Source organism: Dendropsophus ebraccatus, chromosome 7 (assembly GCF_027789765.1).
Source record: "Dendropsophus ebraccatus isolate aDenEbr1 chromosome 7, aDenEbr1.pat, whole genome shotgun sequence".
Classification (NCBI taxonomy): Eukaryota; Metazoa; Chordata; class Amphibia; order Anura; family Hylidae; genus Dendropsophus; species Dendropsophus ebraccatus.
The window spans coordinates 106,119,359-106,141,907 of record NC_091460.1 but is presented as its reverse complement, the minus strand read 5'-3'; the positions used below and the strand labels follow the sequence as shown (position 1 = coordinate 106,141,907).

Sequence of the window (22,549 nt, the reverse complement as noted above, 5' to 3'; positions counted from 1 at the left end):
AAGCATGTTGCTTCTGAGTAGGGATGGTCCGAATCGAGTTCGGATCGGGTTCGTACGAACCCGAACCCTCGGTAATGATTCCCGCTGTCTGCCCGCTCCGTGCAGCGGGCGGATCCAGTGGGAGGACCGCCTGGAAAAATGGGATACAGCCATAGCCATAGGCTGTATCCCATTTTTCCAGGCGGTATTCCCGCTGGATCCACCCGCTGCACGGAGCGGGCAGACAGCGGGAATCTGATGCCGAGCGTTCGGGTTTATCTGAACCCGAACCTCGGCGGGTTCGGACCATCCCTACCTCTTTACAGGCTTTACAGGCAGTTCTTTACTCCTCAAAGTCCTCATGGTTTGGTAATTGTGTCATGTGATCAGTCAGATTTGTAAGTCTATGAGCCTGATTGTTTTTAATGGCAAAGAGCAGGGAGCGGAGCGTGTGGCAGTGTGGTCGTCTCCTCTCTCGTTCTCACAATCGGTCAGGTTCTGAACACTCAGACCCAGACTGATCAAAACTTTTGGTAAAAGTCTCAAAGGGAATCTATTAGCAGATTAGGGCATCTTAACTTACTAATGGATTCTAAAAGGGGTGTGGCATAGTGCTTTACTATGGCACTCCATTTTATTAATATGTTAATGAGCTGTTTGGTGCACTGGGGGAAGTACTTTACCTCTCAGTGCACTGATAAAGCCACCTGCCTGGTCTCCCATTAATGCCCTTAATACAGAGGCAGCCCCGCTGCAGCACCCATCTGTGCAGACAGGTGTCCAATGAATCACATATACCATTCCACTTCCACACCTTCCACTTCTTTTAAAATTAAAGAATCCTTCTCCTTCTAAAGAAAGGAGGTATGTTGGAATTTAACAGCTGAATATGGTTTAACCTTATGGGTTAAGTGAACTCTGCAATTTTAACGTGTTCTTGTGTTGATTTTAGTACATTTAAGATTTTTGGTGTATGATATAAACGATGAGGAAATAATGTATTTTTAATGAAACATTCATGCTTATGTATTATAGTATTGTGATGTGATGTGTATGGTGATGGGATACTCGTAATGATACTTGACAAAGAGATTGGATTCTCGAAACATCGCAGACCAGCAGTGTTGTCCGACGCTAGACACCTTGGGCTGGACGCCCCATGAGAAGCTCGACTGATCTAAAAAGAGACTGTGCCGCCTTGTGACTGTAACGCAATTGTCTGAACAGTGCACTTAAGAACTAATATGTAAAAATAATTTTTGTATTTTTTCCGTTGGAAAATAAAGCAGTAATTCATGAATATTCTAGTATATGTGATTCATTCACTGGGATTGACAAGCTCCTAGTAATAGCAGATAGAGGATTCGCACTGGGCAGTTTTTTTTTCATGTTGATTCAGTGACTATTCTGCAGAGAGGTGGCCTGACTATATATTAGGGTGATTGGAAATTGGAAAGAGATACTGGTACACAGAGAGGGTAAAGTACTGCACCCTGTGCACCAAACTGCCTCATTAAAATACTATTGAAATGTTTACTTAATAAAAATGGTGCACCAGAGCGCCATATTAAAGGCACTATGTGCACAAGCCTGGGGGACAGAAATGGCTGCACATCGCACCCATGGTTGATACGAAAGCTGTTCAGCTACATTAAAAACCAACATCAGAAGTTAGTATATAATTTGATCAAACCATATTGCCTCATTTACCACGTGCAGGTCTTCTCATACACATGAGTTCCTACGCTAAACGGTCAGCGAGCGACAACCCCGCAAAGCAAGTGCAAGCAGGGGAGGGGGGACAAAGAATGGCCCTGCAACCCCACTGTCACAGTACCAAACACTTTGTGTAATGCCCTATATTAGGCTTTATCAAAGGCTTTATTTTTTTAACCGAAACCAGGAGTGGGTTGAAAACACAGAAATTGTGAAAAACTTTCCATTATAATTTTTCTCTTTTAGTTCCACTCCTGATTTTTGCTACAAATACTGACCAATATTCTGACAGAAATATTTACCAAAATACTAGGCGTGAACATAGCCTAAAAGTGTGGCTATCCAATAGTGATTATGAGTTTTACAATATGTAAAGTTTTATTCGATTCCAGCGTTATTTATACTATTTTTTAAACTTTTTTTTTTTGCCCTTTTGGCTACATGACATTTTTGGTCACTCTATATTAACCCATTCAAGACCAAGACCAAAATGGCCTGAATGACCAGGCCAATTTTCATTTTTTTCCCCCTCCTTTCCTTTTATTTCTCCATCTCCATCTACAGTATACAAATAATCAGGACCCCTGCAATCACACTGTGGGGGTCCCGATGGGTAGTATTTAAGGGATTAATGACAGGCTACAGTGCAATTGCTGCTGTCCGTCATTGACGGTGAGGACCTGGCTGCTGCTAGCAGTCGGTCCTCATCAGCTATGAATCCAGCTCAGCTGCTGAGCTCATTTCATAGCTACACAGCAAATAACGGCGTATGGGTACGGCATGGGTCATCTGGTCACAGGCACTCATGGATCATCTAGGGGTTAAGATTACAATGTCACACTGCGACATGACATTACACAAATGTTTTTAAAAGTGGTGCCCACAGGGGTCTCTTCTGGGTTCTGCTCTTTTTGATATGTTTATTAGTGACATAAGAGAAGGTCTGGTAGGTAAGGATAGTGACATAGGAGAAGCTTTGGTAGGTGAGGTTTATCTGTTTACTGATAAAACAAAAGTGTGCAATAGGGTTGATATTACTGAAGGTGTCAGTAATACAAATACAAAAATGATTTAGCATCACTAGATAAGTGGCCAAAGCAATAGAAACTGCAACTCAATGTTTCCAAATGTAAAATAATGCACTTGGGGAGGAGGAATCCTCTATCCGAGTATGATATCGGCAGGTCTGTGTAGGCAAAGACTTAAAGGGGTATTCCCCCCAAAATTATTTTTGCATTAATGCGTTGCCTACCCGTAGCTTTCCATCTTTCCAATATCAAGTTATTATGGATTCTGCACAGTTTTGCTGTTATCTAGATGCGTTCACCCCCAGGGAATGCATAGAATCATCACATCTCAGTCCAACCCGACACGCTCCCTGCTCCTGGCCCCGACCCTCCGTGTCGGCATTACGTGTCCTCAGTCTCTTCAATGGGCCGGGTTAGCGCTTCTAACCCGTCTCACTGAAGCGAGGGAGGACAGTGAGACAGTGATAGCTGCAACTGATCTCTGTCCGAGTCTCTGACAGCAGCCACCCCAACTGTGTAACCCCATTCACCCAACCCCCCTGATCTCATAACACTGTGTGCCCCCCCTCTCGCCCTGGAGCTCACCAGCAATATGCATCCCCCCCCCCCAGCTTACCCGGTGGCCGCCCGCTGCGCTCCTTTCAGTGCAGCCCCCCAGGTCTCCCGGTGGCCGCCGGTGCCCACGGTCTGTAAACCCCCCACAATTCACCCGACGTCCGCCCACCTTTCAGTGCAGACCCCCACGTCTCCCGTGCCCGCGGTCTGTGCAGTCCCCCTGCAGCTCACCCGGCGCGTCCGCCCGCGCCGCTTCACTGTGTAGCTCCCTTAGGTCTCCCGTGCCCACGGTCTGTGCTGTCCATTGCCATCTCAGGTCTGCTACATCGCCATTGCCATCTCCGCTCTGCTACATCGCCATCTCCGCTGTGCTACATCACCATCTCCGTTCTGCTACATCACTATCGCGCCATCTCTGCTCTGCTACATCGCCATCTCCGCTCTACTACATCAACATCGCCATCTCCGCTCAGCTACATCATCATCATCAGGCAGAAGCATTGCATGATGGGAAATGTAGTTTCCTTTCTTGCATAGACCATCTTTTAGAAAAACGTGTAACTCGGGAACGGCAGCAGCTAGAAAGACGGGAGATGGCTTAAAATACTCAGGGGGACTTGGTGAGTAAGACCAGCTAGGTTTGGGGGCATTTCATTTTTTTTAGCTCTTGGGGGGAATACCCCTTTAAGAAGAGAAGGATTTAGGGGTAGTGATATCTGACAGCCTTAAAATTAGTCACCAGTGCAACCAGGCAATAGAGAAAGCTAATCGTATGCTGGGGTGTATAGCTAGAGGTATAACCAGTAGGAAAAGGGAGATTGTGATCCTGCAGTATAGAGCTCTGGTGAGACCACATCTGGAATACTGTGTCCAGTTCTGGAGACCTCACCTAAAAAAGGACAGTGATAAAATAGAGGGGGTCCAAAGACGGGCTACAAAAATGGTGGAGGGTGTGAGGTATAAATCATATGAGGAAAGACTCAAAATTTGTATAGTCTGGAGAAAAGAAGGGAAAGGGGAGACATGATCGAAACCTTTAAATATGTTAAAGGACTAAATTAGGTTCAGAAGAGAAGTGTTTTTAATGAAAAAAAAAACTGAACAAAACAATAAGGGGTCGCAGTAAGCAGTTAGTTGGGGGATGATGAGGAGCAAAATGAGAAAATTTTACTTTACTGAAAGAGTAGTAGATACTTCCAGCAGATGTAGTAGATGTGGTACAATAACTGAATGTAAACCTGCCTGGGATAAAGCCTGGCAGAGGTGTGTGAGGGGGCAGTATGAGGGAACCCCCTTAGTAACTAGCTGTATGTTAGGTGGAGGCAGAGGTGTGTGAGGGGGCAGTATGAGGGAACCCCCTTAGTAACTAGCTGTATGTTAGGTGGAGGCAGAGGTGTGTGAGGGGGCAGTATGAGGGAACCCCCTTAGTAACTAGCTGTATGTTAGGTGGAGGCAGAGGTGTGTGAGGGGGCAGTATGAGGGAACCCCCTTAGTAACTAGCTGTATGTTAGGTGGAGGCAGAGGTGTGTGAGGCAGTAGTATGAGGGAACCCCCTTAGTAGTCAGCTGTATGTTAGGTGGAGGCAGAGGTGTGAGGCAGTAGTATGAGGGAACCCCCTTAGTAACTAGCTGTATGTTAGGTGGAGGCAGAGGTGTGTGAGGGGGCAGTATGAGGGAACCCCCTTAGTAGTTAACTGTATGTTAGGTGGAGGCAGAGGTGTGTGAGGGGGCAGTATGAGGGAACCCCCTTAGTAGTTAGCTGTATGTTAGGTGGAGGCAGAGGTGTGAGGCAGTAGTATGAGGGAACCCCCTTAGTAGTCAGCTGTATGTTAGGTGGAGGCAGAGGTGTGAGGCAGTAGTATGAGGGAACCCCCTTAGTAACTAGCTGTATGTTAGGTGGAGGCAGAGGTGTGTGAGGGGGCAGTATGAGGGAACCCCCTTAGTAGTTAGCTGTATGTTAGGTGGTTAGGTGGAGGCAGAGGTGTGAGGCAGTAGTATGAGGGAACCCCCTTAGTAACTAGCTGTATGTTAGGTGGAGGCAGAGGTGTGTGAGGGGGCAGTATGAGGGAACCCCCTTAGTAACTAGCTGTATGTTAGGTGGAGGCAGAGGTGTGTGAGGGGGCAGTATGAGGGAACCCCCTTAGTAGATAGCTGTATGTTAGGTAGAGGTGAAGGTGTGAGGCAGTAGTATGAGGGAACCCCCTTAGTAACTAGCTGTATGTTAGGTGGAGGCAGAGGTGTGTGAGGGGGCAGTATGAGGGAACCCCCTTAGTAGTTAGCTGTATGTTAGGTGGAGGCAGAGGTGTGAGGCAGTAGTATGAGGGAACCCCCTTAGTAGTCAGCTGTATGTTAGGTGGAGGCAGAGGTGTGAGGCAGTAGTATGAGGGAACCCCCTTAGTAACTAGCTGTATGTTAGGTGGAGGAAGAGGTGTGTGAGGGGGCAGTATGAGGGAACCCCCTTAGTAGATAGCTGTATGTTAGGTAGAGGTGAAGGTGTGAGGCAGTAGTATGAGGGAACCCCCTTAGTAGTTAGCTGTATGTTAGGTGGAGGCAGAGATGTGTGAGTAGTAGATACTTGAAACAAACTTCCATCAGATGTAGTAGATGTGGTACAACAACTGAATGTAAACCTGCCTGGGATAAAGCCTGGCAGAGGTGTGTGAGTAGGCAGTATGAGGGAACCCCCTTAGTAACTAACTGTATGTTAGGTGGAGGCAGAGGTGTGTGAGGGGGCAGTATGAGGGAACCCCCTCAGTAGTTAGCTGTATGTTAGGTGGAGGCGGAGGTGTGAGGCAGTAGTATGAGGGAACCGCCCTCAGTAGTTATCTGTATGTTAGGTGGAGGTGTGAGGCAGTAGTATGAGGGAACCCCCCTCAGTAGGTAGCTGTATGTTAGGTGGAGGTATGAGGCAGTAGTATGAGGGGACCCCCCTCAGTAGTTAGCTGTATGTTAGGTGGAGGCGGAGGTATGAGGCAGTAGTATGAGGGGACCCCCTCAGTAGGTGGCTGTATGTTAGGTGGAGGTGTGAGGCAGTAGTATGAGGGAACCCCCCTCAGTAGGTAGCTGTATGTTAGGTGGAGGTATGAGGCAGTAGTATGAGGGGACCCCCCTCAGTAGTTAGCTGTATGTTAGGTGGAGGCGGAGGTATGAGGCAGTAGTATGAGGGGACCCCCTCAGTAGGTGGCTGTATGTTAGGTGGAGGTATGAGGCAGTAGTATGAGGGGACCCCCTCAGTAGGTGGCTGTATGTTAGGTGGAGGTATGAGGCAGTAGTATGAGGGGACCCCCCTCAGTAGTTATCTGTATGTTAGGTGGAGGTGTGAGGCAGCAGTATGAGGGAACCCCCCTCAGTAGTTATCTCTATGTTAGGTGGAGGTATGAGGCAGTAGTATGAGGGGACCCCCTCAGTAGGTGGCTGTATGTTAGGTGGAGGTGTGAGGCAGTAGTATGAGGGAACCCCCCCTCAGTAGGTGGCTGTATGTTAGGTGGAGGTGTGAGGCAGTAGTATGAGGGAACCCCCCTCAGTAGGTGGCTGTATGTTAGGTGGAGGCGGAGGTGTGGCGCCCTGTGAGGCGGCAGTATGAGGTAAGTCGTGTAGTAGAGGTGACAGCAGCAGCAGCGGGCGGCCGCTCTATATAGCTGCAGCATCGCCTTGTGTGCACACAGTGCAGGTTGGTCAGAGCCGGAGTGCCGCCATTGGCTGTGTGCTCACTAGGATCAGCCCTGAGCTCCCACACAAAACTCCGGCCTCACAGCGCCTCGCAGCAGTGCTGACTCTGGAGAGCCGACGAGGAGAAGGAGGAGGAGGTGCTGTAGCGCTCCGGTCATGTGCACCTAGCCGACATCGCCCCGACCTGCCCTCTCACGTCTCCGTGCGATCTCTGTGGATTGTAATACAATAAAGTGATTGGCTGTAGTAATATAAGCGCCGCGTCTGTACTGCTCCCTAAGCACCTGCCGGCTGACATGGCCCCGGAGCGACCTGTCTGGCTGCTGCTGCTGTGGCTGGGGTGCAGCGGCTGCCTGGGTCTGGGACATCTTGTGGGGGACATGAAGCGGCATGAAGAAGCCGTGCTGCCCGCGGGGGACACGGTGTCCGAGCATATGCTGAGACTCTATGATAGATACCGAGGAGATGGAGGAAAGAGCAGAGACGCTGCCAGACACCAGCTGCCCCTGCACAACGGCAATACAGTGCGGAGCTTCCGAGCCCTGAGCGGTGAGTAGCCTCCTATATACTTACTGTATACCCTGGCCGGGCTGCCACCTGTCCCATCTATCAGGGTGGCTGTTACAGCTGACCATAGACTGGAGGATACAGCTGGTATATATATACCTGACCATAGACTGGAGGATACAGCTGGTATATATACCTGACCATAGACTGGAGGATACAGCTGGTATATATATACCTGACCATAGACTGGAGGATACAGCTGGTATATATATACCTGACCATAGACTGAAGGATACAGCTGCCATATGTATACCTGACCATAGACTGGAGGATACAGCTGGTATATATATACCTGACCATAGACTGAAGGATACAGCTGGTATATATATACCTGACCATAGACTGGAGGATACAGCTGCCATATGTATACCTGACCATAGACTGGAGGATAGTGAGTGATACAGCTGGCATATATATACCTGACCATAGACTGGAGGATACAGCTGGCATATATATACCTGACCATAGACTGGAGGATACAGCTGGCATATATATACCTGACCATAGACTGGAGGATACAGCTGGCATATATATACCTGACCATAGACTGGAGGATACAGCTGGTATATATCTACGGACCATAGACTGGAGGACACAGCTGGCATATATATACGGACCATAGACTGGAGGATAGTGATACAGCTGGTATATGTATACGGACCATAGACTGGAGGATACAGCTGGCATATGTATACGGACCATAGACTGGAGGATACAGCTGGCATATGTATACGGACCATAGACTGGAGGATAGTGATACAGCTGGTATATGTATACGGACCATAGACTGGAGGATAGTGAGTGATGCAGCTGGCATACAGTATGTATACCTGACCATAGACTGGAGGATAGTGAGTGATACAGCTGGCATATATACTGTATACGGTCCATAGACTGGAGGATATGGCTGGAGTATAGACTGGAGGGTAGTGATTAGTGAGTATTATCAGAATGACTATTATTACTGACCATAGACTGGAGGATAGTGAGTGATCTGTGTGCTCAGAGATCTTGGTGTCTGTTGTGGTCAGTTCTGCTTGGTTACTTGTCATTAAAAGTGGAATTGGTGAGTATTGTGGCTCCATCCCTTACGGTGACATCTATGTGTCTTATGTCACTGCATACTATAGCATCTATGGCGGTGTCCCCTGTGGTTTTCCAGCTGTTGATAGGGGATATATATATGTTGAGAGCCACAGGCTGGGGGACATCCCAGAGTTCAGCCAGGATGGTGCAGGCAGCAGGGGAGCTGTCACTACAAGGAGGGATGGCATGCACCTCAGGCTGCCAACAGCTGCCTGGTTAGCATGGCAGCTGATGTGTGATATAGGAAACTGTTCTGTTATTCAGGATTCATCCAGAGTAAGGAAAACAACCCATATGAAGCAGCAGTCAGGGAAGAAGATCCTTCCCAACTCCAATGTAACAATCTACCATCTCAGTTTTCTCAGACATAACATGGACTAGGGACTATGGAAGCTTCTGTAGTTCTCTGATGATGTAAGATAAGATGTGTGTGATGGTGTGTATAGTGCAGATACTTCACTGTATCTCATTGTATCAGACCTCCTCCTCTCCATGAGAGGGATTCATCTAGCTACAGAGTCCAGTCTCTGTCTGTGGTTCCTATATGTCAGTACTGGGTTCTTGGGTTCAGATAGATACACGGGCAGCACCTGCTGGGGGGTCGCCCTGGATTCTGTTTGTATTCTCCAGGTACTCTATGTTTCACCCATAATCAGAAAACATAGTGATAGGTTCATAGTAGCATGTATTAGGCTGTACGGACAGGGACTGGTCCTAGTGATCACGTCTCTGTACCAAGCTGAATGAAGAGTTCTCAGGAATTGATACATTGTAATGGCTAATCGAAGGCTAACAGATAAAGCATTGCAAGCTTTCAAGACCACTCAGGATATATATATATATATACATATATATATATATATTTATATATATCTCAACAAAAAAGAAAGAACTAATGTGGCGGCAGAAGAAGAAGGGACCTGATCTCCCACTGCTTATATACAGTATGTGTGTGCGGAGAGGAGAGACTCTAGTAGTGCTGTGCTGCACAACAGAGAGTTGCTGTATGTTGTACAGCACACGTGCAGAGTGATACACGATCACCATAGATATATATTTATCTTTATACATTGGATTTCCCTCGAATAAATATCAGGGATCCTTTGATCAGCCTATGCATACAATGTGTTGTGTACTTGTGTTATATCCATACTGAGACCACCATGGTATCCTTACTCTATTCTGGGTGACTCTACCAGTTAAAATTCACTTATTTAAACTCATTTCATCATTAAGCAAAATAAAGAAGAACATGGTTTAACCTTTTCATTGCTGCAAGAGCCTTAGTATTCTCTGTAGGAGCCTGGGCGTTGGCAGCACATGGGCACCGGGTTCCAGTTCTATACCACTGTCGGGGTAATGTATGTTGTTGTACTGTCAGAGCGAGGTTTATTTGTCTTCCTATGCTGACATTCACAGAATAAGTGGAATGCTCGCCAGCATGTGTTTCTTATGATAACTGAAGATGAAGCATCTTGACAGCATATTTGGCACAATGTTAATTCATTGTGCGCTATTCCATCTCAAGGCCGGCTTCTCCTATGGAAGGAGGTGACGTGTAAGCTTTATTCCGAGAGGAAGAGGTTAATGCACATGAGCACTTTGTAGTTACGTTTTTCTTTTGGTCTCTGTTTACGCAGCAGGGAACACTTATGGGGAACAAGACCAGGAGGCATGTTGAACAAATCTGAAGTCAGCAATGCAGGGCTTGTAAAGCGCCGTCGAGCAGGTGCATACCCAGAGGTGTTCTCAGTGCCCTCTCCAGACAGCAGCACAAACCCTCAGCTTATATAAAAAGTTCACTCACATTTCAGACATCAATTTATCTTTTCACTGTGGAAAAATCTGCAACGTCTGCGTAAAAGTGCAGATTGTGATGGAGCGATGCTGGGCTGTGTTTTGATCACACCTTTGGCAGTGAAGAGAGCGCCGAGTTAATTACATTAATCCATTCTCTGCCAGAGTAAACAGCCCAGAATTGGAAAGGGCAGCACTTGGGTAAAAACACCGCCGGGACCTACTCTGGCTCCCCATCCTCCCATTGTACACAGTGATACAGTGCAGGAGAATTCTCTGGGTTAATTGCACTTTATTACCTTCATCTAATGGGCTTTTTAGCAGTGGATTATCTCCACATTGACTCCGTGTTCTTAGGACCTTCTTAAGATGCCGTTCTCAATTAGAAGCGAGACATCTGGGATGGATTGCAATCTCCGTCAGATGTTTTGGCACTGAGAGAAGTGTTAGAGCAGCAGGCACGATATCCAGTCAGTGTAATGTGAATTAATGAGAATATACACACCTCAGCCCGTTCACTCATCTACTTGAGTTTTTGGCACGCTGAACCGATGTGTAAGCAAATCTTAGAGAAATTAACTTTATGCTCTTCCCATGTTAAAGAAAGCGTATTCAGCACTGTATCCTGAGGGGTCACCGAAGAAATAGCATCCTATGTACTCTCTGTAACATGTGGATTAGCATGGTATATTGTGATGTGATTTCCTTCACACGTAGACAACTGTGGCCCACATTTTATTTCATACAGTACATCCATCTAAGAAGAATTTTTATTGGCATTAATTTATTTATATATTTATTATTTTATTAATTATTATCGTTTATTTTTTATTTTTTTTATTTATTGGCAAATGTATTAAAAGACACGGATCTCTTTATAAATTCTTGTGCCTTTAGTATTGTACGAAAGTCAGAAAATGAAATCTCACTGTGCTGTGGGTGCAAAATTGTGGCCTTTATTATTAACTCAGTTTATTACACACATATACACTAGAGATGAGCGCCTATGGCTGACTCCATGCATTCAACTTCTTCAATGACCGGTATTGAAATGCCAAACGATTGTACTTGAGTATGCTCCAGTTACGCTGAGCTCTAATACACCAGTCAGACCTCTGTTTTTAGAGCAGAGTGGTGGTTGGTAACCTAGATAACGAGCTTTGAACAATGGGAGGAAAAGAGCAGCATATCAGGAGAAGGAGGCAAGTTTGCTAAATGACTGTATATTTGATGATGCCTGACAGGGAAGAGGATGATAAAAGAAATAACCTGCTCTCACTTCCCCGGCTCCAGCACTGGTGACTGCATAGCCCGATTCGGTCCCGTCTTCACCGGCCGCTGAGTGGACCTCACACACCCTCACACGGGAACCAAACTGGCGGACGTGTCAGTTTTGTGCGGCCACTATTCTTTGAATAGCAGCCGCACAAAACTGCCAGTGCAGAAAATGTTAAGTGCGGCTCCGGCGACTCTTTACGTTGTTGGCTATGGTGAATTGGAACACGGACACAGCTGTATGTGCCCGCATTCCAATTCAAAAGAAATTAAGTTCATCCGGCCGGTACTGCAGTACTGGCGCGAAGAATTTCACTGCCAGTGGCCGTTCTGTGACGCGGCCGTGTCACTGAACGGCCACTGTCATACATAGTGGGAACCCAGCTATAAGATGGAAATACCCCTTTAGGACACACTCTTTTTCTTCCAATAGATGAGTAATGTCTAGTTATCTCAAGGAAATCCCATGATACTTAATCGCAAGATAAGGATACATGCATTTATGTGTAAGAGGTGCGCTGGACAAATACTTTTTACATGATTTATGCATTATGATCCGCTGGTCTATCAGTAAGGGTACTATTACACGTATAAATACAACGATCAGCCGATGATCGTTGTCATTGGCTGATCGTTGATATAGGTTCGGACCTATAATTGTCGGCCACCGACCGCGCACCGCTACATGTAATAGCAGTACCAATCCATAGTCCAGGGCTCCTCCTGCACTCTGCTTCTCCCCGGGTCCCGCGCTCTGCAGCTTCAGAGCGGCCTGTCTTAGCTGACAGGCCGCTCAGCCAATCACAGACTGGGACCACCGGGGCCAGTGATTCGCTGAGCAGCCTGTCAGTTAAGACAGGCCGCTCTGAAGCTACAGCGAGCGGGACTCGGGGAGAAGCGGACCGGAAGAGGAGCCCTGGACCATGGATAGGTAATGTATGCCAGTTTAGCAAGGACTGCAAGGGCATCGGTAACAATGTCCATGCAGCCCTTGTTAAACGGTTATCGGGCCGTGTAATTGGCCCAGTAAACGTGTGCCGATCTAGTAGATCAGCGCTCGTTTACAGTTATTATTGGGCCATGTAATAGTACCCTAACAGTTGTTGCCCTGTAGATGTTTATGTGGCAGTTCTAAGGATAATAGCTGAGCATGAAGAACACCTTTAAATTTTATTTAAAAAAAATTGTGGTCTGTATAGATTAGTCTATAGACTGTCACCATTTGAAAAAGAATATAACTTTCTGGTACCCGCTTGTTTGAAATAAATATATATATATTTTTTTTCAAATTTATTTTATTAAAAATTATCTAATCTTCCAGTACTGTATATCCTGCAGGAAATGGTGTATTCTTTCCAGTCTGACCCAGTGCTTTCTACTGCCATCTCTGTTTGTGACAGGAACTGTCTAGAGCAGTAACAAATCCCCATAGAAAACCTCTCCTGCTCTCCAGACTGGAAAGAATACACCACTTCCTTCAGGACATACAGCAGCTGATAAGTACTGGAAGACTTGAGATTTTTTTGTAATAAAAATAAATTACAAATCTCTGGCACCAGGTAATTTGAAAGAAAGTTTTTTTTTTATGGAGTAAGGCTCTATTACACTAAATGATTATTGTCCTTACTTGACCGACTACCAACTTCAGGCCGACAATTGTTTAGTGTAATAGCACATGTTGAATAAGCCGACACGCATGGTTTTGGCTGATTGTGGTCTTTCAACATGTTGAAAGATCTTGACTTATGCAGCGATAGTCCACTTCTCTGCGTAATAAGAGTAGTGGCAGCAGACCGCCAATGTCTTCATTGGGCCACCCAAACGATCTAAGGATCATTTGGTCGGCCCCTCCTGCTGCTCCAAACTCACTGTCTGTCTGTGTAATGCAATGAGTGGGAAGAAGAGGGAAGCAAACGCTGAGCTGACAGGTCTGCACTCGATTGGTTTCCCAGGGATCCTAAAGGTGTGGATTGTCTCCCTGATCTCTGGCATCATTTGTAGTGAAAGTAGTCCTGTCTCATGACATCTGTCTCTTCATCAGGATTGTTAAACTCATCAAACCTTTCTCTTCAAGTGGATTTCTATATCGTAACATTATTAGAAGAAGTTGCTTCTAATTCCTGTAAGAAACTCTGTTTGATTGTTGTTCATATAGAAATTAATTCATCTGGTTGGATTGTGTCTTTCTGCTGCTGCTTAGCTTTTTTCCATGGTACTTCATATGTGGGCGTGAGGGTCACCTATCATAAGGAAAGATTCCAGTGCTAACAGTACAGGTGAAGTTTATCACATAGTAAACAGTAGAAGAACACACAGAAGGCTGCGATTTGACTGGAGTTAAACACTGAGTGGTAATATTCCCAAGATGGAAGTGGAGTGGTAATATTCCTGAGATATACAGTAAGGGTGCGTTCACACGTTCAGGATCTGCAGCCGATCCGCAGCAGATTTGATGGTGCAGATTTGATCCTGTGTTCAGTTATTTAGATGAAATCTGCAGCAGAAAATCTGCTGCAGGTCCTGTACGTGTGAACGCACCCTAAGGGTACAAACACACTGGGCGGATCCGCAGCGAGTTTCTGTCCAGTACACTCATGGCCAGACAAACTTGCAGTGGGATATCTATTTTCTCAGCCCGCCCCATTAACCCCCCGACCGCCGGAGCATATACTTCACCTGGTCCCGCTCCGGCTTGCTTCGGGGCTCCCGGAAACCCGGGACTTGCTGGGAACCCCTGAAGCAAGCCGGAGCAGGACCAGGTTAAGCATATGCTCTGGCGGCCAGGGGGTTAATGGGGCGGGCTGCGGACAAACTCCCAGCGGGATGGACATCCCGCTGCAAGTTTGTCTGGCCTTGAGTGTACTGGGCAGGGATCTGCAGCGGGTCACTCCCGATCCGCCCAGGGAGTTTGTACCCTAACACTGAGTGGAGTGGAGTGTTAATATTCCTTAGATATAAGGTAAAATTGAGTGGAGTGGTAATATTCCTGATATGGAAGGTAAGCTGTGGAGTGGAGTGGTAATATTCCTTAGATATAAGGTAACACTGAGTGGAGTCATATTCCTTAGATGTGTTCCACCTCATTATTGTCCGTACACAGATAATAGAATTGATGGAAGCAGAACATCCATTTCTTCAGGATCACAGTTACCATATTTCCTGTTAACCTTTCTATTGGGCTGTAACTATTGAAAGCATATGTTGGCTATGTATTTTGAGTACTAAATTGTCTGGATGTCTTTGCTTTGACACAAAAAATCAGGCGCTGTGTATGCAACACCTGCTTTGAATCTAAGTTTCCTTATCTATTTGATAGTGAATACATTTTCCAGATCTGTGGGTCTCGGAGTCATGTGTGTGTGATAGGTGGGAGTTGGAGTTGGCTCTATGCACTATTTTCTCATGTATGAAAAATGGACTACTCAAGCGGCATCTTCTCAGGAGACCTGAACTTCTGTTTCTGTTTTTTTTTCAATTCCGATGTGGACTATTGTGCTTTCCCTGTCCCCAAGTTAAGAGTCTGCGTTTGTAGCATGAAAACGTACAATTTCAGTTGTGTGCTGACAACCACATGCCTGATGTTGGGAGCTTAAGGGTCTTCTTACACACCTGGACATGGGGCCGTGCAAGGACGCAAACAAGGGCTGATCAGCCAGGTCGGAGCTCGCATGCAGTGCATTTACAAGGCACAATTCATTTAGCAGCCAGGCCGCATGAACGATGCCTGTGCCATTTGTGTGCTCATTTACAGTATTGAAACGGACAGTATGGATATGCACATATCCGTGCTGCCAGTATCCAAGTGCCATCACATCAGCAGTGTATACTTACCATCAGCGCTGCTGTGACCCGGCACCTTTTCACCTTCTTCATGACGATGTCGTTCCTACTGGTACAAGACGTCTGTGGGACAGAAGGGGTAAAAAAGATGTATGGAGATGTACAGGCCATTCATACTCCAATGGGAAGTCTGTGAAGAAAGAATATGTAAAACAGCTCTCTCTCTCATATTAACTTTTCAAGGTAGTCATTCTCAAAAGTCAGGGTTTTACCCCAATTCGGAGTCTTAGAACATGACTTGGGATATATATATGGGGTGAGCAGAGGATACGGCAGGTGTACGCCAGGGAGAAGGGGTGAACCTGCGCCTACTCCCTGGCGGGGGGCGGGGGTAGGGTGGGGAGAGCAACATTCTCTTTTCCAGTTATTTAACTTCTCACAGTCTTTTAAGACATCAAAATCCCTTCAACTAGTCTGCTTCCTTGAAGGCTCTTTCAGATGTTTTAACAGATGCAGTTCAAAACAGACAATGAAGAAATTCTTACCAATACATCATTAATGTTGGTCATGGAGAGGCATCTGCCTCTTAGGGGCAGCCCCATTTTAGACTGATGGACATCAGCTTTTATTCCCAGGGGTAATCTCTGTGCATTGATACAGTTTAGCATTGGACACTCATCGAAAGTGAGACCATGTAATCTGTGGTTTAAACATAGGGATCCCATGGGGAGGAGCCCCTATGCTACGATTCTGTACTGCGTCATACAAAACTGGCTACCAAGATGAGACAAACCTTTTAAGATTCCCTAATACTTGTTGCACAGCGTGTAAAGGAATAAATTATCCACTATCCGTCTGGCCTTGTGCAAATGGAAGCATTTGGAGACTAGTCAAGTGTAAATATGAGTCTGTAAGGAAAAAATAATAAAACTAACTTATCCATTCATATTAAGCAGATGCTATAAATTATAATCTCTATGGTTCTTACTGTTTTCTATAAATCCTAAAAGTTGAATTTATATTGAAAATGAAGAGCTGACTTTATCCTGACAGATTTGGCAAACCTGAGAAGAAATAGTTGAGGTTTTAAAATGTATATGATGTTCAGGATGAATCGTCATTTGATTCAATTATGGTCGAGGTATCACAACTAATAAATTTTCAGAGAAAGGCTGCAACCTTTAAGTTATAAAAGAGATAGATAGATAGATAGATAAATAGATATGCAAAAACCATTAAGTATAAACTAATACAGCAATCAAAAATAGACTGTAGCATTCTAATGTCAGTGAAAGAAAGGTGTATTCGCCCATCAGCAAACAATGTGCAAGGTTTCACTGCAACACATACTGTTCCACCTGTAGTGATCAAACACCACAGTGCAGAAATATACACTGCCACACCCGTAGTAACCCAACACTGCCAGTACCATACTCAAACTCAGAGGCTGAAAAATATTACACCCCAACTACTACCACCCAGACCTGTATTAAAGACTGGACAACAATAAGTTTTAAAGTTCCGTATAATAGGGCCTTAAGCCAACTCAGCCACAGGGACAAAACTAAGTTGACCAGAAGATGTGGGGACCTCCAGTCAATGGTACAGTCTCCTAGTGGGCCACTGAACCAGCAATATACATACTGCTCCACATGTAGTAAATCCACACAGCTGTGCAGAAATAGATACTGCTCCACCCATAGTAGACCCACACATTTTGCCTCTCCTCCCAATGACAGCTAAAATCTCCCAATAACATCTTAACCACCACCACCACCCCCACTTTCACAATTCACAGCCTTATTGGGGTTGTCTAATATAAATTAATCTGACAGCCCACAAGATGCTTGAAGAGGAGGGTCAGAAGCAAGATATTAATGTGTACTGGACCACTACATGCAGTTATTGGCTATGTCAGACCATTACTTGATTCTCTAAAAGACACATACCTGTAAGATAATAGTGAAGTTTTGTCTATGTCCTTTAAAATATTTACCACAGATTCAGAGATAGGCGGTATATTTATGTATTGTAGCACCGAAGACAAAACAAAGATGGCAAAATCCCAACCTGTATATGAATAATAACTGTGAAAATGCCAAAAATATCACAGTTCTTATAGACTTTCTTAAAGGAACACTTCTGTTTTTTCTGTCTTTCCATTTCCCTTTCCAATGTGCTTGAATGATGTTATCTTTTTTCAGCATGAAGCTTATAAGACTGCAATATAAATAAAAACAGGTGACTATATATCAACGTATAGGTGTTGAAGGGTTTTACAGTTTAGTGTAGAGAATCTGAATTTTCATTGTTCATATTAAAATCTGCAAAATCCACAACAAAATGCACAACACTTTCATTCTGTGGGAAAGTACCCTCAGTTTGAAGAAGGTTTGGAGGTGATTGATGTGTTACTTATGGGATCGGTGATAGGGTAACCTTAGTAGCATCACTAAAATGTACATATAAGACAATGCTCACACTCTGTCAAAATGACAAGCATTTTTATTGAACAGCTGTCCTACACCTACAAATACTGTAATGACCATTATTTGTCTTTAAATGATGGCGCTCTAATAAAAATGGCCATCCTTTTGACGTTGTGTGGACATAACCCAAGGCTGTTTTCATGTTTTCATTGCTGTATTTAAAGGGGAAGTCCGGGAAAAATAATTTTAAGATATGTTATTGCCCAACAAAAGTTATGAAAACTACTAATAGACACTTATTATGGAAATTGCACCTATAGTGCATTTTCCCTGCACTTACTACAGCATGGTGTGTTCAGGTCTCTGCCGACACCTGCGGCTCCAGTCTGTCCCAACGCTGCAGCAGTTTACAGAGACCTGAACACGCCATGGTGTAGTAAGTGAAGAGAAAAGGCACTATAGGTGCATCTCCCATAATAAGTGTCTTATTAGTAATTTTCATAACTTTTGTTGGGCAATAAAACATCTTAAAATTATTTTGTCCGGACTTTCCCTTTAAAGAAATAGCGCAGGCCCTTTATATCTGTATATTAACCCCTTCATGACCAAAGGTCTTTGATACCCAGATGTCCAGATCACAATGAAGCAGCCCTCTCCTCTGCGTCTTCTAAGAACCATAATGCTTTTATTTTTCCACCTACAGGGCTCATTTTTTTGTGCCATGATCTGTAGTTTTTATTAATATCATATTAGTGTAAATGGACATTTTTAAATTGCTTTTTATTTTCTGATATATAATTTTAAAAAGACAGCAATCCTGGTGTTATTTTTCTTCTTTTCGTTTACACTGTTCACCTTACAGGAACAATATTGTTATTTTAATAGCTCGGACAATTCCACACTCTCCGATACCATATACATCTATATTTTTGTGCAATGAAGATAGAGCATAAGCATTCACCGTTACAGTGGCTTGGTTTATTCATACTGTTTGCCAGTGCGATATTGTTACAATGATTCCAATTATTTTTCTCTTCACATTTATAATTTTATTATAATCACAGCGTTTAAAGGGTTAATGTCATTATCCTTAGCTCCTGGCACATTAATGCATTAATGATCACACTGAAGGGATTCAAGGTGAATTCCAATTTGTAAATATACAGTAGTTTAAAGACTGTTTTGAAAAAAAAAAAAGTGTTTTTTTTTTGTATTCTAGGTCAAATAGTTTTGCATATCTTCCTTAACACAACCAATGTTTTCTGAGATGAAATGTAATTTTAATTGAAAATAAAGGGATGACAATTACAGTATATATAAACTTTATGCGGCTTTATACACTGGCCGTGCAACACAAGATCAGTATAACCTAGAATAAAACTAAAGTCCAAGAAAAGTTCTGGACAACAGGAAAATCATAGAGTGAAATAAAGCGATGTTTCAAATTATTACCGTCAGCTAAGCTGTTGGCGATTCATTGTTTTTAGACTTGAGACAATAGAATTAGAATTTTAGTCATAACAGGAAAACCTTGGAATAAGTGATTCTGCAATCCATTTTTTTTATTTGCAATCTACTAATTACCAGATTACTACCCTCATCCTTGCACTGGGACTTAAACTATGTGTAATATTGTTCAGCCTGATTTGATTCAGAAGCCTTAAAGGGGTACTGCTGTTTTTTTTTTTTTTTTCAAATCAACTGGTGTGAGAAAGTTATATAGATTTGTAAATCACTTCTATTTAAAAAAAAAACTTGTCTTCCAGTGCTTATCAGCTGCTGTATGTCCTGCAGAAAGTTGTGTATTCTTTCCAGCCTGACACAGTGTTCTCTGCTGCCACCTCTGTCCATGTCAGGAACTGTCCAAAGTAGTAGTAAATCCCTATAGGAAACCTCTCCTGCTCTGGACAGTTCCTGGTATAAACAGAGATGGCAGCAGAGAGTACTGGAAAAAATATATACCACTTCTTGCAGGATATACAGCAGCTGATAAGTACTGGAAGACTGAAGATTTTTATATAGAAGTAAATTACAAATCTATATAACTTTCTGAGACCAGTTGCTTTGAAAGAAAAAGAAAATCGCCGATCGACAAACATGACATGGTGCATCATGATGTAACGAATTGCTCCAAGCTGGCTGCTCTCTCAGGACACAAGCACAATAGATGGATTAAGTTGGTTGTTCTGTGATGTCTCTCACCCACTACAACAATTCAGATCTGGTTATTTTGGGACAGAACTTGACATCATCTATAAAAAAAAAAGTGGTGGTTTTCATGAATCTGAAGAGAAAACTTATTCCGGCAGAATATGTGGAAAGCAAAACTTGGACAGACCACTGTAGGTGCCCCCCCCCCCCCCCCATTATATTACTGCTGGTGTCTGCTCATGCCGGCCTCTTTATTCCTCGTTCTGATTCTGTCAGTATTTCCCCGTGTGTAGGAGCTGGTTACACTTTTTTTTAGGTTTGATCTGACATTATTTTCATTGTGTATCTTGATTGTTGATGTGACCCGTAATGTGTATAAAGCAGGAAGACGACTGGGAGAATTGCCTGAATGTTGAGTGTTATGAATGCAGAAATGTGAAGACTGTTATTTCCTAACATGACGAAAACACATTTCTTATTGCAAGTGTAAGCAGATTCTCCTGAGGGTGCACTCACTCACACGGGGCAATGGCTGCAGCGCACAGCGGGGGATCTGCAGCCCTTACTTTCTGATACAGTAAGAACACTGATTTTTTTTTTCTCAGATTTTCTTTATCAACTTGGGAAGTTAAAATCTATAGTGAAATGTGGACATACCATTGCAGATTTGTCACAGTTTCAAAGTTCCAAAGTTATCTGCAAATATTTTTTTTTCCAAAAATTGTTATCCACAGCAAATCTTACTGTACCTGTGTAGACTTAGGGCCCTATTACACGGGACAAATCGTTCGAATTTAACCCTTTGAGGACCAAGCCTAAAATGATCCAGTAGGCCGCGCCAATTTTCATTTTTGCACTTTCGTTTTTTCCTCCTCCCCTTCTAAGAGCTCTAGCACTTTCATTTTTCTATCTACAGGGCCATGTGTTTGTTTTTTCAGGAATAGTTTCAATACTTTCAATGCAGGGTATCCATGGCCATCATCAGTGCTGTCCACATGGATACCCTGCATTGAGGTCTCAACACTACAAGCGAAACGAGTCCCTGAGGATTTATCACACAACAAACTTCTACAAGGGAAGTGATGTATATTATTTATAACAGTACATGCGTCTAAAAAGAAGTTATGCATGACAAAAAGAGGGACTATCATAAAAGTAAAGTGTCTGGTGCAATAAGGGAGTTATGTGCAATATTGGTGAAAATATAATAGAATCGCGCAATAACTACAGTGATGCAATAGAGACTTTGTGCAATTAAAGTGTGTGTGTGCAATAACCGCCAATAATAATCACGCCAGATAAAATGGTGAAATGGAATATATATGAATTAAATATTTGCAGGACTATGAATGGATACAATAAAAACACTACGGGCAACTAGATGATGGCCGTGAAGATATTAATACAGGTCACACATTAACTTTAGTTGGTTCCTATTTTGTTTTTATTCTCTTTTCTTTATTTTTTAGTTATAAGGAAAAAAAGTTAATTTTTTTTCATTTCCAAATTTTTCAGTGTTTATTTTATTTATATTTTATAAACTTCTTTTTTTTTACACACTTTAAGTCCCTCTGGGGGACTTTTACCTGAAATCAATAGATTGCATACACTGATCACTGCTATGCCATAGGCATACCATTGATCAGTGTGATTGTCGTTCTGCTGATTAAGCCTGCCTGTGGCAGACTCAATGAGCAGATCGCCGATCGGACCACACAGAGGAAGGTAAGAGACCTCCAGTGGACCAACACAGCGATCGGGACCCCCACTGTCACACTGCGGGGGACCCGATCGGTAAGTGACAGGATCTTCCCCTGTCACGTAAACGCCAGATCGCGGCGTTTAAGGGGTTAATTATAGGCTGCAGCACGATTGCTCCAGCCTGCCATTAACGGTGAGGGCCCAGCTACTGATTGCAGCCGGCCCCCACCTGCTATGAAGCCCACTCCGCATCGTGCTTTATAATACAGGACATTCCTGTACACACAGGGTCGTCTGGGGACAGGCTTCCAAGGCATACAGGTACATCCTTGGTCGTCTAGGGGTTAAAGGGATACTCCGGCTTTTTTTTTTTCCAAATCAACTGGTTTCAGAAAGTTATATAGATTTGTAATTTATTTCCATTTAAAAATCTCCAGTCTTCCAGTATTTATCAGCTGCTATATGCCCTGCAGGAAGTGGCGTATACTTTTCAGTTTAACACAGTGCTCTCTGCTGCCACCATCTCTGCAGAGAGCACTGTGTCAGACCGGGAAGAATATGCCACTTCCTGCAGGGCATATGGCAGCTGAAGTAAATTACAAATCTGTATCATTTTCTGACACCAGTTGATTTAAAAAAAAATATTAATAAAAATCTTCTGGAGTACCCCTTTAACCTAACAGCTGTGTTACCATACAAATCTTTCTGTGTGTCCTTGTATTGTATCTATATGACTTTGCCAGAATATGTGTCCTTGTTTTTAATGGACAATCTAAAATGTTGATCCTTTTCTTCTGGAAAATGTTGACCTTGTAGC

At 43.9% G+C, this 22,549-nt stretch overlaps 1 protein-coding gene across 1 annotated transcript in view; it reads left to right on the top strand.

The window, feature by feature from the left end:
* Nucleotides 1–6,980: 6,980 nt before the first annotated feature.
* BMP3 (bone morphogenetic protein 3) overlaps nucleotides 6,981–22,549 on the top strand; it is a 59,142-nt gene continuing 43,573 nt past the window's right edge. The window contains exon 1 of the mRNA XM_069978098.1: nucleotides 6,981–7,495. Coding sequence (XP_069834199.1) covers nucleotides 7,243–7,495 — 253 coding nt within the window. The 5' untranslated portion in view covers nucleotides 6,981–7,242. The remainder of the gene's footprint in view (nucleotides 7,496–22,549) is intronic.